We start from the raw sequence: 18,368 nt of genomic DNA, 5'->3' as shown, positions 1-18,368 counted from the left end.
AGCACACTAAAGTACCTCATGCAATAACTGAATATTTTACAGGCAGAAATTCCTTGTTATGTTTTTCCATCTTTCTGATTGAATAGCAGACATTCGAAGCATATTCTGATATTGCATTTGTAGGATGACAGTGTTTTTAAATATTAATTTCCCCTATTAGCCAACGTCACATAACTTCCTGATTTATAATAATAGGGAAATAATATGTAATTTTTTTATTTATAATTTGCAAATTTATAATAATCAAAACTTAGTTTCTGTGTCAAAAAAATTAAACGTTATGTGGAACAATTATTATGGAAAAATCATGAATGAAATAAAAACTGTACCTATGTTTCATAACAGCTTTCGAGTGTCTGGTAATGTTGCAATGGGAGGGGCAGGGATGCTATCAAAGTAGAAATAAAGTTCATTTGTATTGTGAAAGGAAATGAAATTTCGCATTTGATGCATTTGATATACATATTTTGAATGTTAAAAATAAACAAATGTATCGCTTACTTTAAAAATTGGAGAATAAAATATCTGAATTATGCAGTAAATATCTATAACTGTTAATTTCATTTTGTAATGACCAATTATATAGGGAAACCAAGAAAGTGAAAGTACAAAGAACAGTAGATTACTATATAATATAAAGAAAAAATTTAGTGATATCATTAAAGAATTTCACGTTATTCTCTATAAAGCAAAGTTTCTCCAGCGTGTCCTAAAGGAAATCTGTGAAGTATTATTCAATTTCGATGGTGTTGTACAAAAATAAAAATAATATAATCTGGAACGTCAGCAGCCGGTTTTCTTTTCTTTTTTTAAAAGAATATTTCAAATAATTATCGTGAATTAATTTCTTTGAGAACAAAGAATAATGTTTTGTCTAGAAAGCGATTAGAAAAAAATTAGCGCAAAAAAATTAAAAATGAAATTGGTTCTCCAAGGTAAGGTAATATTTAAGTGAAGAAATTATGCAAGATCTTTATTTTGTCCAGAAATTAAAATTGTATTGTACAATAAAAAGAGAAAACAAAAATATAAATAATTTCTCTATTTTTAGTCTATCCTATATAACTAAAATCCAGTTGACCAGCATAGAACGAGGATGTGCGTTTCTTGTTATAGGCAACTGAGATGTAGCTACGAATGCGAGATAATCCGATTAACCGTTCTCTTCAGCATGAGGGTTTATCACACCTTCTAATGGACAGGATGATCAAATTGCACTTCTTATCCTGGTTCTTTAAACAGGTGGGCTGAATCATATCCAGATTTAGTTGGATGTCTATAGATGTTCTGGCCGTTTGGAAGGTTAAGTTATGTATCTGAGAGCTGAATTATAAATAAAATAGTGGAACAAAAACTAGATATTACGGATATGAGGGTTCTGAACAAAATCAAATGAATGAACAGATGGCATTCGCTGGTAGGATCATATTAAAAACAAAGCCATTAGAAGGAACTTGAAATTATTAGTCTAGGGCAGTATGGTCACTTAAATGGAATGGGAGGTAAAAAGTTAGCAAATCAGATGTTTGATGCCAAGTTGGTAGGAAACAGACCCAGAGGAAGATGAAGTTCTAGGCAGCTTGATGCAGCAAGAAGTATCTTAGAAAACCAAAGGGTAAGATCTGAGAATATTAGAGTCCTGACAAACAGATTAATCTGGAGGAAAACTGTTAATGGGAGGTTAACAATAATGTAAACTTAATTCTTAGTGCTATCATAAGAATCCTGGGCTTCAAGGGTACATATTGAGAACCTGATGATTGTGCTTTGGTGGTGGTTATCAAAGTACAGTCAGTCTTCAACTTACAATGGGTTCCGTTCCAACAATCCTGTCATAATTTGAAAAGATCATTGAAAGTTGTAAATCTCTACACAAACCATAATAATAAGTGAACAATTAACATGCCTGAATACTAAAATATAGGAATGTTTGGTTATATTTATAATGAAATAATACGTGTAAATGATAACAAAATCATTGTACTGTACTATAGTAAATATTAATAAGTATATAGTGCTTTTGCACGCTTGCCAGTAACATTGAGCAAGGAAACCATGCTGGAAACACATTCTGCTGGTTTATTAATCGGACGAGTCATTGGAGAAGGCAGGAGAGATCATCGACAACAAATTCTTCAAATTCAAGAATTGCAACAAAGCATTCTGAGGATGATTCACCAGATATCTCCTTTGGAAAGTCTAGGCTTATCTACAGGGATAAGGTGACATCAGAAGTGGGCATTTTTAGAAAATTTGTATGTTACATCCAACTCAGTCTGCACAGTTTTCTTTTCTGCATAAATTTCTCTGTAGCAAATAACTGCAGTTTGCATTATTCCACTTACTTTGCTAAATTTCTCCATGTTGGGCTCCATTTCTTTACACAGCCAAATTGCCTTATTAACAGAAGCAAATGCTTCTGCCAACATTTTTGCTGTAAACTTTTTGGAGTATTCAATTCTTCATCTTTGTTTTCTCTCTTCTTCTTCTAAATTTTGTGCTTCTAGCTCTATAAACTCTTCATTTGAGAATTCTTCTTACACAACTTTGACCGACTGCTTCTACATTTTCAATCTCTAACTCCAGCTCTTTAGCTAGCAGCATTGTCCTATTACAAGTCTCTTGTAAGGCTTTATCTTTGTCGAATCCTGTGAATATATGAACACATTTTTAGCATGTCTTCCAAAAATCATTTCTACACTATGCTGTCACTTCACTCCATGCTGCATCTGCATTCTTTGTACAATGCATGATATTAATGTTAACATTAATGGTATGGTAGTCTTAAGTTGCAGTGGGTTGTCTACTAACCCTACTGAAAGAATTGAAAATCAGTATTTCTTACAGCTCTTTGCACTATCAATGAGTATTTCTGTAATTTCTTCCAAAAAAATCAGTATTTCTTCCAAACTTTACACTATCAGCAAAGAACTAAATATCTTTTTAAACCATATGAATAAATAGAACAGCAGTATTCCACAAACAGAATCGAATCATGCAGCATTCTAGTAGTTACCTTTTTCACAGACATGTATGCGCAAAATTTTCTAGCATTATTCAGACAGCTAATTACTGGCCAAAGATATATATTTAAAAAATAACAAGAAAAATTTTAAATTAAAAAAGATTCTTTGAAAAAAAAATAGCGCATTTCTATATCTATACAGTCATCCCTTGACTTACGTCCGTGATCCCATAAAAGAATAACAAGGACTGACCATATTCTATTAGTATTAAAATGAAACTTTGGGAGTCGCACTGTATATGCATTACTATGGATTTACTAGTATCAAATGCTAACAAAGTGCTTTATAGTGTAGAATAGCCTATGGCAATGGATGCTCAGATTCCGTTAAGGTGTCATGAAGTAATGATGAAATGTGAAGAACATTCTTCCTAAGAAACTGTATTATTTCTGTATATGCATGTGATGTTAATATAATACCAGCAGATTATATTAAATTTATTAGTATATATTACCATTATTTTTAATGCTATAGCTTTAGGATTATAAATTGCAGAGTTCAACATTCAGGAATGAATGGAAGAGGTAAACAAGAATCTCAGAGAAAGAAACATGATATAATAAGACTACAAACTTTTGATATATATTTTAACTTTTATAGTCTTTTTAATGAAAATTCCATCCCCCCCCCCAAAAAAAAAAGGTTGGAAATCTGTAGTACAATAATGAACTTCTATCTCTTGAAACCAAAGATAGTCATTAATAAATGTAGTTTAATCCTTTATCCAAGTGTAAGCAAACAAAGTTGGCACCAGAAGTATCTTCAGAACTGAGGCAACTCGTGGTAAAGGTGGAACAAGCTCTCATCACTCCTTGTCTCAGTATTATATATATATATATATATATATGTTAAAGATACCAAGCTATTTTAAACCTGGTTTTACTCCATTTCCCAAGTAAGCAAACAGACAAATAAGTCAATTTTGCATCTGCATGTAATGCAAGTCTAGCTGACCCTGCAGGTAGTGCAAGACCAAGATAACTGATGGTAAAAGGAGAATAAGCTCTGATCACTAATCTTAATATTTACCCATAATGCAAAGCACATCTCTTGGAGGAGATGTATGACACTTTGTATTAAAGGCAAGGGGCCACTACCCAGACCGGTTTCGACCTTTATTGAGGTAGAATGGAAGTTCATATCTCTTCATCATTGGCCTCTTTAGAGTCAAAAAGTTGTGCTGAGAGTCAGCTTGATAGTGAGAGAGGAGGAGAAAGATAGAGTGGATAGTAGTAGATAGTTAAAAGAGGCCTCAGTCGATCTACTTGGCCTGACTTAAATGCCAGCACCAAGCAGATCTCCGACATTATCTCCCTCCATCCGTTCTTTTCCGCATTCCCCGGCCAGCCACCTCTTCAGATGTCTGGCTGATGAAAGAAGTGAAAAACAAATGCAGGAAGACACACAAATTGAAAAGCAAAAGAACTAAGACACACATAAACAGAAACAACAAAGGAGCTAGAACATGCATAAACAGAACAACAAAAGTCGGTGAATTAACAGAAAAGTACTGCAAGAACGGGGGAAGAGCCTGGCCCGAGTGATGCAGCCCGCAAGGAGCTGCACCGCCTTGCTGTAAGCCTTCGTCGCTCGGGTTCTCAGGTCTGCCCCCTCCTGTGTGGATTAAGCATGAACATACAGAAACAGAACCAAGAAACTTAGAAGGGGCTTTTTTTTTTTTTTTTTTTTAAGATCATATTTGCCCCTGCTATTTTTTATTGCTACCTCATAGTCTTTTACGTTTTCCATCACTGTGAGTACATGTACTGACTCTTCATCATTTAGTTTCCATATTCTCTTCAAGCTTTCATTCCATTTCGCTCGGTGGTAAATGACGTTCCCAAACTTCACCCATATTCTAAAACTCTCTAGCTCACCTTCACATTGCAAAGCAGCGTCTCCTTTTTCCTGTAGAGCTGTGTGGACTTTGTTTCTTATCTCGGGTTTATCCCTAAGATAGAATAGGATTCATTTTGTTACATTCGAATTTTCATATAGAGGTTCTTTTCCTTTTACCAGTTTTGTAATGGGGTGAGAAGAACCGGTGTTTGTATCTACTGATAAAGTTCTTTTTTCAAATTCCTTCATTATCCATGGGTATCTCTTTTCCAAATCTACTCGTGTCAGCGACTTCATTGTGTCGCATAAGTGCTGTTTTTCTTCCTCTGTTAAGTCCAGGTGACCGTCAAGTTGATGGGGCTCGACCTTGGTTATATCTTTTACATAGAGTTCTCCCCATATGAGTCTATTGCTCCTCTTAAAGAACAAGAAATTTGGCTCTCCTTTTGTGGTCATTATCTGAAATAGTTTTTCTGCCGTTTTAAGAGATCCCTTAAAGTTCTTCAAAATGACAGAGCCATTTGGGGTATTGCTTTTAACAAAGTCTGTTCCTTCCTTAGTTTCTGGATTGTTTCCTTGCTCTCTATCTTCTTCTTCTGATGAGGTTTCTTCCTCATTTTCTGTGTTGTTTTGCGTTATTATCTCATTTCCTTCCTCATCTGAACTTGAGGCTTCTATTTGGCTTTCAGTGTCCTGTTTATTTCGTTTCATTTCTCCTTCTTCTTCCGGCGTGATGGATCGTTTTGTTGTACTGGTATTGATTTCCATTTCCTCTGTTTCTGTGCTGTTATTGTTGCCTTCCGATTCAATGGTATAAGATTTCTTAGTGTTCTGTTTCTTTTTCTTCCTAATTTTCCCTTCTGCGTTCCTCCCAGTTATTGCCTGATTCCTAATGTAATCGTTGCGATAGCTGGCAGCTGGAGGGCTGGAAAGTCTTCTGATTCCGTTGTTTGTGGTTCGTTTACTGTTTGGCTGGTAGTCTGCGAGTCCTGTGATGCGAGTTTAGGACTGATGACTGGAATGGCTACTGCCGCAGGTGTTATGGCACCTCTTGCTCTTTCTGCAAGTGTCCTGTTAGGACAAACGTCTATTCTATGAGAAGTGTTCCCACATTTGCGGCACGGTGACTCACATTTATCTAATATGTGTTCTGTTGATAAGCAGTTGCGGCATTCGTTGTTTTTCGGGCAGTGAGCGCTAAGGTGGCCCAAAGCGGTGCACCGAAAACATTGTTTTCTTACGCCTAGGTAATTAATTATTACTCTTGCTGAGCCTAAAAAAATCAAGTTGGGGATTTCTGTTTTCATTTCAGTTGAAATGCTCACTTCCCCTGATTTCCAATCTGGAATATCCGCGTCTTGTCCGATTGTTATGTTTCAGACAATCCCCCACTTTGAGAAAATGGTTTTAATGCTTTCCTCCCCTTTCTCTAGATATTCGATGGAAACCTGTCTTCCCCCCCCCTAAGGGGTAAGCCCGTAAATGCTTTCTGCTTTGGCGACTTTGAGAAGAGCTCTCACAAACGTCGCTTTGTCGATGTTTGAGTCAATTTCGATCCCGAGAGTACGAACTCTTGGCAAGAATTTCGACATTGTTTAAAAGCAAATACCTTACCAACGGAATAAAAAATTTCAGTCCCCAAAGGGAAATACCCTAAAACGGACCTGCACCGATTGGAACGAGGCCGCAAAAAATAAAAACCAACAAAAGAAAAACTAGAAGGGTTCTTACCAAACAATACTGGAATAGAAGCTCTCTCTCGGGATCTGGTAATTGGCAACTGGAATCCAAGGCAGGACCCTGTTGGTAGCAGGACTTCAATCGGAGCTCTCTTTTCGGTTCTCCTAAACTGTTGCTGGAATCCACTGGAACAGGTTTGAAGGAGGACTGGAACATGGAGATTTCTCTCGTGGCCGCTGAAAACAGGTCTCATCAGTGGGAGCCAGGCTAGAAATATCAAGATTTTAGTAATACAGAGCTTATAAATATTTTACCAAAACAAGTTACCATAAGGTGTTTTAACCTTATTAAATAAAAATCTCAGGAGGAGATATAAATGTAGAAAGTATTTTACCTTGGGTATAATGAATGTTAAAGATACCAAGCTATTTTAAACCTGGTTTTACTCCATTTCCCAAGTAAGCAAACAGACAAATAAGTCAAGTTTGCGCCTGCACGTAATACAAGTCTAGCTGACCTTCTTCTTTTACCATCAGTTACCTTGGTCTTGCACTACCTGCAGGGTCAGCTAGACTTGCATTACATGCAGGTGCAAACTTGACTTATTTGTCTATTTGCTTACTTGGGAAATGGAGTAAAACCAGGTTTAAAATAGCTTGATATCTTTAACATTCATTATACCCAAGGTAAAATACTTTCTACATTTATATCTCCTCCTGAGATTTTTATTTAATAAGGTTAAAACATCTTATGGTAACTTGTTCTGGTAAAATATTTATAAGCTCTGTATTACTAAAATCTTGATATTTCTAGCCTGGCTCCCACTGATGAGACCTCAATAAAGGTCGAAACCGGTCTGGGTAGTGGCCCCTTGCCTTTAATACAAAGTATCATACATCTCCTCCAAGAGATGTGCTTTGCATTATGGGTAAATATTAAGATTAGGGATCAGAGCTTATTCTCCTTTTACCATCAGTTACCTTGGTCTTGCACTACCTGCAGGGTCAGCTAGACTTGCATTACATGCAGGCGCAAACTTGACTTATTTGTCTGTTTGCTTACTTGGGAAATGGAGTAAAACCAGGTTTAAGATAGCTTGGTATCTTTAACATTCATTATACCCAAGGTAAAATACTTTCTACATATATATATATATATATATATTTTTTTTTTTTCTGAAAGAGCGAAAAACACCTAGATTTTCAAGACTTGTAGTAAGACAAAATTATGTCATGGAGTGTTTTATGATAAGGTGTTATGATAAGACCGAAATTTGCTGCGTAAGACTTCAGAGAAATATTCATGGTACGATCATGGTGAAAAGTCCCTCTCTACATGCTTGGTCCACCTTTACGACGAGTTGCAACCTCACTCAAGTTACACTTGCAACTGAAGTTGCAAGTGTAGGCAAACTTTATCCAAGTGTAAAGTTGGATAAACTTTACACTTGGATAAACCTTTACCAAGGAAAACTTGGATAAACCTTTACCAAGTAAAGCTTATCCAAGTGTAAACTTTACACTTGGATAAACCTTTACTTGGATAAAGGATTAAACTAAATTTATTATAGTCTAACCAAGTGGGAAAAAACTTCCAACAAAGATAGTCTTGTTTCCATCTCAGTCCTCAAATAAGCAATGGATGCCCTCACACTAAATGCAAATCATCTATTACCTAAATAATACTTTCACAAACATCTGTAAATATCATGGCTGTGAGGTAATCTGTAAAATTATCTTCTGAATATCTTCACTTATCAGAGTTTTTCTTTTTTTCTTTTTTCAAAATGCCATTCAATATTTGAAAGAGTATTGAAGTCATCCAATGCAAAATTGAAACAATAAGGATAATACTTACATTCCTCATGTACACATTTATCTTCCTTTTCAATCATGAATGTCTTTTTCCACAGGATTATGGAGCATGAGCTCTGAATTCTGAGAGGATGAAAATATTCATTATAATTCTTTTTTTTGTCTGTCAGTTGTCTGTCTGGTGTAAGTTCTTTAACCAGATAAATGCTATACTTGAATCTTAAAATAATTCAGGTGCTTTTAGGGAATCAATGAGAGGGCCTATTCCAGGTCAGACAATCCCCTCAACACCTATCATATCTTTCTTTAAAAAACATTCACTGAAGACACACAACATCTAGTAAGTGCCCCCCCCACACACACACACACAAAGAACATGTACCTCACATGCTTCTATACACAACCTTGCTTGGCTTTCTCGAATGACAGTCTCCCCTTGCCCCACCAACTACGAGGAACATCCGGAAAGTAAGTTCCATTTTTAAATATTTTCACTGCAGCACTGCAATCACAATGGTGCACATGCATGCGGAGTTGGTTGATTCCTTAGCAAGGCGTTGGTGCCATTTTCAGACATTCTTGCAGTACATACTCTTCTTGGTGTGTGTTTATAATGTCTAAGAAAAGTGAATCACTCACCGCATGTGAAATTAGGTCAGTTATCTGTTTCTTGAATGTGAGGAAGGTTAAAGCAGATGAAATTCATCGGCAAATTATTGAGGTTTATGGAAAACACGTAATGAGTGATTCAATGGTATGAAGATGGGTAAGATTTTTTAATGAAGGAAGGACAGGTGTGCATGATTATGAATGGAGCAGGCGACCATCTTTAGTGACTGATGATTTGGTGCATTCAGTTGAAGAGAAGATTCGATAGAATAGGGGATTCACTACGACGTCACTCTCGCTGCAATTTCCAGAAGTTTCACGTTCATGTCTTCATGAAACTGTGTTGGAGAAACTGAATCGTCAGAAATTGTGTGCATGCTGGGTGCCAAAGTTGCTTACAGAACAACATAAAGTGAATCGGCTGGGCAGTGCATTAGAATTCTTCACACACAACCATGAGGATGGTGATGCTTTCCTGAGCAGACTTATCACCATGGACGAGACTTGAGTGTCGCACACAACCCCTGAATCCAAACAACAGTCCATTGAGTGGGGGCACACCTCATCACCAATCAAGACGAAATTGAAGACAACAGTTTCCACTCTGAAAATCATGTGCACTGTGTTTTGGGACAGACAAGAAATTTTGCTGGTAGACTTCTTGGGTCAAGGCTCCATAATCAATGCGAGTATGTACTGCCAAACCCTTAAGTAACTGCATTGTGTCGTGCAATCCAGAATAAATGAAGTGACATGCTTACGAGGGGGGCACTGTTTTGATTCATGATAATGCCCACACACACAGCCAGCATAATACAACAACTTCTTGCCACCTTCGGCTGGGAACAATTCCATCATCCTCCATATAGTCTTAACCTCGAGGCAAGCGACTTTCACCTGTTCAAACATCTGAAATCTTTCCTTGGTGGCCAGTGGTTTCAAGATGATGACGAGGTCAAAGAAGCAGTCAATACGTGGTTTGTGTCATAGGTGGCAACCTTCTACGATGAAGGTATACAACCTTGGTGCCCCGTTATGATAACTGCCTGAACAATGGCAAAAATTATGTAGAAAAGTAGTGAAAGATGTCTACTTATGTCCCTCATACTATAGACTGTAAAATCTCCTTACCAACTTATGTTTCTATCATATCTCCTTTCTTCTGTGTATTACTCAAACTCTGAAGACAACATTCCCTCAATGTCCTACACACAATTCCAAAGGCTAGATATAATCTTGGTTCCTTTCTGGTGGATCTCAAGTGTCTCCTTCTCCTCATCTTCTCTGAGCCGAGGTGATTATATTTGAGAAAAGTAGTCAAGATATGGTCTTATCGAAGCCTTGTAACGTGGTTGTCTTCAACAACAATTATCTGATGTGATGACTGAATCACCCTAGCAATGCAGCCCTAACTTTAACCCTCTACTATCATGCAGGTCTTTAGCTTCCATGACCATATGTAACAAAGTACCATTAATATAATATTCTATTTTCAATATCCTCAAAACAAAATGCAAAACCTTGCACTTAGCAACAAATGACATTCATTGTTATCTGTCCATAGAAGAAATAGTTTGTTCAGCATGCAAGGATTCTCTATCAGAAATGTTCATTACTCCAACTTTGCATCATTGGGAAAATAACGATTACTATTCAGACATTAATATACAAGTTAACAATGGTTCAAGTACAGAAACCTGTGGTATTCTATTGGTCACCATCCTTTTCTAATATTTAGTGCCGCCGTGCATTACTCGTGATACCATTTTGCCACTCTCCTATCCATATCACAAGCCTATTTTGCATTTTCCCTTTTGAGTTTGTATAACAACCTCCAGTGTGGAATCTTGCCAAATGTGTATGCAAAATCCAAAATTATTACTGTATATCCAATGCTACAGTCATTTCAAAATGGGAGAAAATTGCTAAAGCAAGACCTACCTTTAACAAAACTGCTATCTCAATAGAGGATTCAATTTATCTCTGGATAGGAGCTTCTGTAGCTCAGTAGGTTTCAACAGAACCGTTTGGTTAGAAAGACCTAGGTTCATATCCTGTCTGATGAGAAGAACCTTTATCACTGCTTTTCAATCCAAGCTGAGTTAGTCTGATATGAAGGTGGAGAGAGTTTTTTTTCCCCCTAATGGCAAACTGGCCACTACACACACACACACACACACACAGAATACTGTTGGACAAGGAAGGAACAGGAAACCATGTAGTAAAGTAGCATTACTACCCCACCAACCACTAGATTGAGGGAAAATAGATCTCTGGATGCAGATATTCTAATTAGCCTTTCCAACAGAAACATTTAACGGCCATTCCAAAGATAATACTGCTCTACAATTGGTTGCTTTCATCCTACCTTCATCCTTGCATAATAAATTATCTTGTCCCTCCCTCCACTCATTAGGAATTGCACTTGGGGCAATGCTAATTCTTTTGCACATTTCTTCAGCACCCTTGCCAATATCTCATCCAAATCCCTCTGTTGTGCTTGCACTGAGCTTCTGCAGCAGCTTTAATGCTTCTATTTCTATTCTTTCATCATTTCACCTCAGCACAGGTCTGCCTGGGATGTATACTTTAATAAAATGATTACTTAACTTTTCTACCTTCCACATTCAACTAAGGTTATTTTACTTGTCACACAGCAAAAAAATTCTGTCAGATTTCCCTTTTCCTGTTGTGCTATCCTTTTAAAGTCAGTGCCTTCCTTGCTATGGCTGTCAATCTCCTAGCCTACTTTTCATACTGTTCCTGGGCTTGGAGCAATACCTTTCTTTGGAACTACATCTTTTTATGCATCTTGCTTTCAAAGGCTTTTTCATCCATTTAATTCCAAAGTGATTTATTATCCTAATATCATAGATACAGTCAGATATAGCTTCTTTCAAACACCCTATGACCACTTCCATACTCTGTTGATTCTTCTACCATGCACTTTTTCATGCAAAGGCACTGCTTCAATATGCCTTCTCAGTCCATCATAATTTTTCTTTTCTTTTTTTTTTCCACTCACGGCTCTCAAATGATTTGCCACCTCTCAATTTTAAAATTTCATTATCATTCTCTCAAAATAGACAAAACAGCTATCTCATTTACATAAATGTTGAAAGTTTTTTTCACTTGGTTATACTATAAATTAAAGAGGTCAAGAAATTATATTCTTGGTTTCATCCATTATCCTTTATCCAAGTGTAAGCAAACTGGGCTACTTGTATATAGAGACAACCTCACATCAATCGCCTTAGTATCCCATTATGCAACACATATCCTTACGGACATGTATAACACTATGCATTATGGGAAAGGCCAGAGTATTTTTAGTAATAAGGCATGACACTTTTTGACTACTTGCATATGGAAATATGGCTTCTGTATTACTTCAACCTTGGTATCAATTCTGAATCTGGCTCCCACCGATGAGATCTCATTAAAGGTCGAAATTGGCCTGGGTAGTGGCCCTTCCCATAACGCACAGCATTATAAATGTCCATGAGGATATGTGCACTGCATTATTTGGATTCTAAGGCAACTGATGTAAAGTCATTAGCCTCTATATACAAGTAGCCCAATTGTGAAGTTACTTCACGTGCAAACTAACAGATAACATCTGCCTGGAAGAATATAAAAAATACGTTCGCTACCATTATTATGGCAAGTCAGGGCTGGCACACCATATATATATATATTTTTTTTTTAAAGAATTGAATGACATAAACCGAGAGAAAAGGAAAAAAGGTTTAATAGTATCATACGACTAGTTTCGGCTTTTTACAGCCTTCTTCAGGTGTTTTTATGAAAGAAAAGAATAAACATTAAAGATAAAAACTGTGAACAGCACAGGAAAGTCACTATACATATTTAACGTGAAAACGTTGTAGTTAACGTATTCAAAGCTGTTCCTTCGTTGGCGAGTGTGTATGTATAGCATCTCGTGAGCACCAGTATTTGATCACAGCAGAATGATAGTCTGGGAGGTTATAGCTTAAATTATTATTTAAATGTACAGGGTTGAGGATGATTTCTCTAGATTCTACAATTTTTTCTCTCCAATTCGTCATGGCAATGGAAAATGTTGTTAGATCTATCCCAAAGGATTGTATGACTATGGTTTTCATCATCAGAATCAGCCGAAAAAAAGGATATGACTGGATAAAGCACTGGCACATGTTCTTTTGTAAGTGATGTCCCTCCTGTGCTCCTCCATACGCAATTCAATAGACTTATCTGTCTGGCCAAAGTAAGGAATGTCGCAGTCACACCATATCCTATACACACTGAGATATTTTAGATTGTGATGGCTAGTCTTTGGACGGCTCACTAGAGAGCAGATCTTAGGAAGTGGAGTAAATAAAGTTCTAATGTTATATTTTCGAGAACCTTGGCTAGTTTTTGAGAAACTGAGCTTATGTATGGTATAGATATATTGCCTTTAACATTATTCATTTCTTCAGTATGGCGACTAGGAGGATTAAAAAGGAATTTTTTAGTAATTTTTCGAGAATAACCATTCTGAAAGTAGATCTAAGAAAATTGATTTCTTTACAAAGTTCATCTGGGTCGTCAAGAAGAGAGCGAGCTCTATGTCCCAAAGTAGAAATAATTCCAAGTTTCTGAGGGAAATGATGTAACTGACTATGGAGATATCTATTGGTGTGTGTAGGTTTTCTTTACATCGAAATTTTAATTTTTTCAGAAAAACGGGTCAGTTTCACATCCAGGAAAGGCAGGGAACCATTAGTTTCAAACTCAGCCGTGAATTGGATAGTCAGGTGTTGACTATTGAGATGTTCTAGGAAATCCAGGAGAGAATCACGTCCATGGCTCCAAATGAGGAAAATATTGTCCACATATCGTTTCCAAATTCTAGGTGCTAAAGAATAGGAAGAAATAGCTTTAACTTCAAAATCTTCCAGATAAATGTTCGCAAGTACAGGAGATAAAGGATTACTCATTGCTAAACCATGATTTTGCTTGTAGATGGTGTCCTGAAATTCTCAAGTATCCAGACTTGATGCAATGAGTAAGTAAGGCTAATATTTTTTTGGATTACTTATCTTTGAGTAGTATCAGGACTTCGTCTGTAGGAACATTTGTGAACAAGTGGGTAATCCTTTATCTCCTGTACTTGCCAAAATTTATCTGGAAGATTTTGAAGTTAAAGCTATCTCTTCCCTGAACATCTCAATAGTCAACACCCAAATATCCAATTCATGGCTGAGTTTGAAACTAATGGTTCCCTGCTTTTACTGGACGTGAAACTGACCCGTTCTGAAAAAACTTAAAATTTCGAAGTACAGAAAACCTACAAACACCAATAGATATCTCCATAGGCAGTCCTCCCATCATTTCCCTCCTCAGAAACTTGGAATTATTTCTACTTTGGGACATAGAGCTCGCTCTCTTCTTGACGACCCAGATGAACTTCGTAAAGAAATCAATTTTCTTAGATCTACTTTCAGACTGAATGGTTATTCTCGAAAAATTACTAAAAAATTCCTTTTTAATCCTCCTAGTCGCCATACTGAAGAAATGAATAATGTTAAAGGCAATATATCTATACCATACATAAACTCAGTTTCTCAAAAATTAGCCAAGGTTCTCAAAAAATATAACATTAGAACTTTATTTACTCCGCTTCCTAAGATCTGCTCTCTAGTGAATTGTCCAAAGACTAGCCATCACAATCTAAAATATCCCAGTGTGTATAGGATATGGTGTGACTGCGACATTCCTTACTTTGGCCAGACGGATAAGTCTATTGAATTGCGTATAGAGGAGCACAGGAGGGACATCACTTACAAGAGAACACGTGCCAGTTCTTTATCCAGCCATATCTCCTTTTTTTGGCTGATTCTGATGATGAAAACCATAGTCATACAATCCTTTGGGATAGATCTAACAACATTTTCCATTGCCACGACGAATTGGAGAGAAAAATTGTGGAATCTAGAGAAATCATCCTCAACCCTGTACATTTAAATAATAATTTAAGCTATAACCTCCCGGACTGTCATTCTGCTGTGATCAAATACTGGCGCTCACGAGATGCTATACACACGCACTCACCCAACAATGTGGCCAACGAAGGAACAGCTTTGAATACGTTAACTACAACGTTCTCACGTTAAACATGTACAGTGACTTTCCTGTGCTGTTCACAGTTTTTATCTTCAATGTTTAATGTTTTTGCTTTTCTTTTATAAAAACAAGGAGGCTGTAAAAAGCCGAAACTAGTCGTGTGATACTATTAAACCTTTTTCCTTTTCTCTTGGTTTATGTCATTCAATTCTTTTAAAAAATATGCTTAACAATTTCACTCACTCACTCACTGTCATGTATACATGCCATGTTATGCTTGGATGATGCCGATTTGAAATTCAGTGAAATATAAACAATTAATAAAACATCTTTTTATAAAATAGTTCATTTGGTGTAAGTCATGAATTCACGTGCAAAATTTGTTTATTTGTTATATTATAACAAAATGTGACAAATAAACGAAAAGTGAGAGATAACGAATGTTATCTCTCACTATTCGTTTAGGGATCCCAGATACATTGGAAAAAAATACGAAACACTTATGACTGAGGGTGAAAGGTTAGTATGCACATCCATCACATATGCCAGTCTTACAACATGATTCTAACTTTCCAAGTGCGTGCATGGTAAGGTTTACTATGCACACACTTTACTAAGTAAAAGTAAACAAATAGTAAATCCAATTGTTAGGCTGCATATTTTCATTAAGCCACTTTAAGTTGCCTTCAAATGTTTTTTTACTTACGATTATAGATACAAAATGGATTGTTAATATAATAATGCTCTTCTCACCTTACATATTCTTATTAATCAATCAGTCTTGCTCACTCTTACAATACTTTTCTGAAGAATGAATTTCGTAAAACGTCCGTAAAATACGGGACGTCTGGGATCCCTATATTCGTTCTGCATTCAATCACTAGAGCCGAATACATCCTTCTCGGCAGTAAGAAACCTTCTTTTTTTTTTTTTTTTTTTAATTTCATTTATTTCATAAAGCACCGATTTTCCATTGGCTCGTGGAAAGCCTACCATTCTCAACATTACAAGCACCAATGCATAAATTGAGAACCTTGACTACGTGTTTCAAATACACAAATCCACTGCCAAATAACTTAACGATAATTACCTTGTAAGCATTTTTGAATAGCACAAGCAAACGCCTGACAAGGATCAGCTTTTTTCATACCATTAACTCTACTGTATATCTAAATACCCAAATTATTATCATATCTTATTTGTTAGATAAGAATATACACGACTTCATCCATACATGGCTACAGATTCCGACTTAGTCCACCTGGCGTCAAGGAAAGGAAACATAATTCAAATAATAAACTTATCAAGAAGTGTAAACTTTCAAACAACGAACAAACTATTTTTCTCTGTGTTATTATTATTATTACTTTATTTATACAATCAATACACAGCCAAAACAAGATAACATTCAAACAAAAGTTTGACTGGTAAAAGGTTCGTCGATTGGTAGAACCTCTGCTACTAATGGCTCAGTTAAGTAAGTTTGAGCGCGGTTAGTAATTGGAAGGGTCCAATCGTTCGATGCTGTTGGCACACTCTCCCTCGATCGGTCTTTGGACTCCCTGGAGGTGTCAAATAATAATAATAATAATATAGACAACTTCCGATTCTATCCAACAATCTAAAAATTGTCTGTCAGGTAGCGTAAAATATGAACTGTTCCAAGTAATGCAGTTTTTTGTAGATCATTTGTGGTCGCTTCGTTGGTGTTTAATTCTTATAAATAGTTGGATAGCTCCTTTGAAATTGCATCAAGTGCACTGATAACAATATGGTTAAATGAGACTGTTGAATCAATCCACAGCTGGCTGGACAACTTCGATTGCCAGATCTCGATATTCATTATTATTAGTAGTAGTAGTCACATCTGAAAAGCAACACAAAACAATAATATACGAAGAAATAGTCGACTACGAAATAAGATAAATCGACTGGAAACACATGGGATCACTAGATTCAATAGATATTTCATACAATTTAATGTTGTATGAAATGAATTTCACCTCTGTAGGAAATATACAAGAAAACAAAGAAAATCAGAATTTGTTCAAAAACAAGCCAAACACCTTGGATAACAGAAAGGATCCTCTATGGAAACAGTTAAAGCGAAATCCAAATAATGAAACTTATAAATAAATGAATAAATCAGCTAACGCCTTTTATTCCATTATAGGGAGTAGGCGAGGCCTTTATACCCTATCTAGCCTTTGGAGACTTCACCACCGGTGAAGACAATCTCCACCGGTATCCAATCAGAGATAGCTGGCCCATGTCTATCACTAATTATAACAGTCACCGATGAAGAGGCTGGCAAACAACTGCTGCTATCTCTTGGTACTTAACCCTAACAAGATAGGTTACTGTCTGAAATAATGTGGGTACTACGGTCGATTTTCTTCAGTTTATGGGATAAAAATTCCGAGTTTCAGGGAGGAAAAACCCGCTTGCTCGTGCCAGAGATCGACTAACTCAGAAATCGATCGAAGAAAGGCTTAGAAAAAGTTCCTCCAGTCGGCGATTAGACTTGAACTCGACCTGACTTCGAGCGATCAAACGCCTCTTCCATTGAGCTACATATATTTATTAACAACAAAGCATCTATGTACAATCTGAATAGGAATAAATATATATACATATTTTTACAATTATATACATTTTGTACATAGTATGCTCCTTTTAATTGGCATTTTTTCTTTCACATTTCTTTATAGTTTCTTTTTTCACATTGTGTCTATTATCTGTGTTCAATCTTTTTTTAAATGATAATCTGCTCAGTACCTTGCGTTTCCTAAAGTCCTTAAACTTCATCTGAGCATTTTTTTCTCCAATGTGTCATGCATTGATATCATTCTATCTTAATCACTTATATTAACATTTAAATAACTATTTCATACATCCTATTTTTCATCTATTTACAATTATATACATGCTGTACATAGTATGCTCATTCTAATTGGCATATTTCTTTGACATTTCTTTATGGTTTCACATTGTGTATATTATCTGTGTTTATACAGTCTTTTTTTTTTTTTTTGCATGATAATCTGCTCAGCTGAGCTTTTGATTTTTTTTCTAATCTAGCGTGTCATACTTTCTATCATTCTATCTGAACTATTGTTGTCATAACATTTGGGATTACTATTTCATAAATCCTATTTGTTTCTATATGTAGTTACATTTAACTGTTTGCTGGTAGTATATTACGTCTTCCTTCTTGGGTTTGTGCTATATTTTTTTTGTCGTGTTAGGAAACACTTCTTAAATAATTTCTTCTCTAATAAACCTGTGTAATGCTTGTTTTTAAAATGTA

General features: G+C 36.1%; 1 protein-coding gene across 6 annotated transcripts in view; it reads right to left on the bottom strand.

The window, feature by feature from the left end:
- LOC150094914 (GPI alpha-1,4-mannosyltransferase I, catalytic subunit-like) overlaps positions 1 to 16,306 on the bottom strand; it is a 29,341-nt gene extending 13,035 nt beyond the window's left edge. For 2 of the 6 annotated variants that reach the window (XM_090411247.1, XM_090411251.1), the window contains exons 1-2: positions 16,149 to 16,306; positions 6,597 to 6,812 (exon numbers count right to left, since the gene is read on the bottom strand). Coding sequence is in view for 1 of the 6 variants with exons in the window: in XM_090411251.1 (XP_090267377.1) it covers positions 6,597 to 6,812; positions 16,149 to 16,206 (274 nt within the window). In the remaining 5 variants the exon portion in view is untranslated. Of the gene's footprint in view, positions 1 to 329; positions 389 to 6,596; positions 6,813 to 15,811; positions 16,116 to 16,148 lie in introns of those variants that run through there. The other 4 variants (XM_090411248.1, XM_090411250.1, XM_090411246.1 and 1 more) reach the window with 4 other exon arrangements.
- Between the last annotated feature and the right edge of the window lie 2,062 nt (positions 16,307 to 18,368).

Source organism: Typopeltis vanoorti, chromosome 21 (genome assembly GCF_054136105.1).
Source record: "Typopeltis vanoorti isolate ZY-2024b chromosome 21, IOZ_Tvanoo_1.0, whole genome shotgun sequence".
Lineage (NCBI taxonomy): Eukaryota > Metazoa > Arthropoda > Arachnida > Uropygi > Thelyphonidae > Typopeltis > Typopeltis vanoorti.
This window is presented reverse-complemented; position numbering and strand designations above follow the sequence as displayed.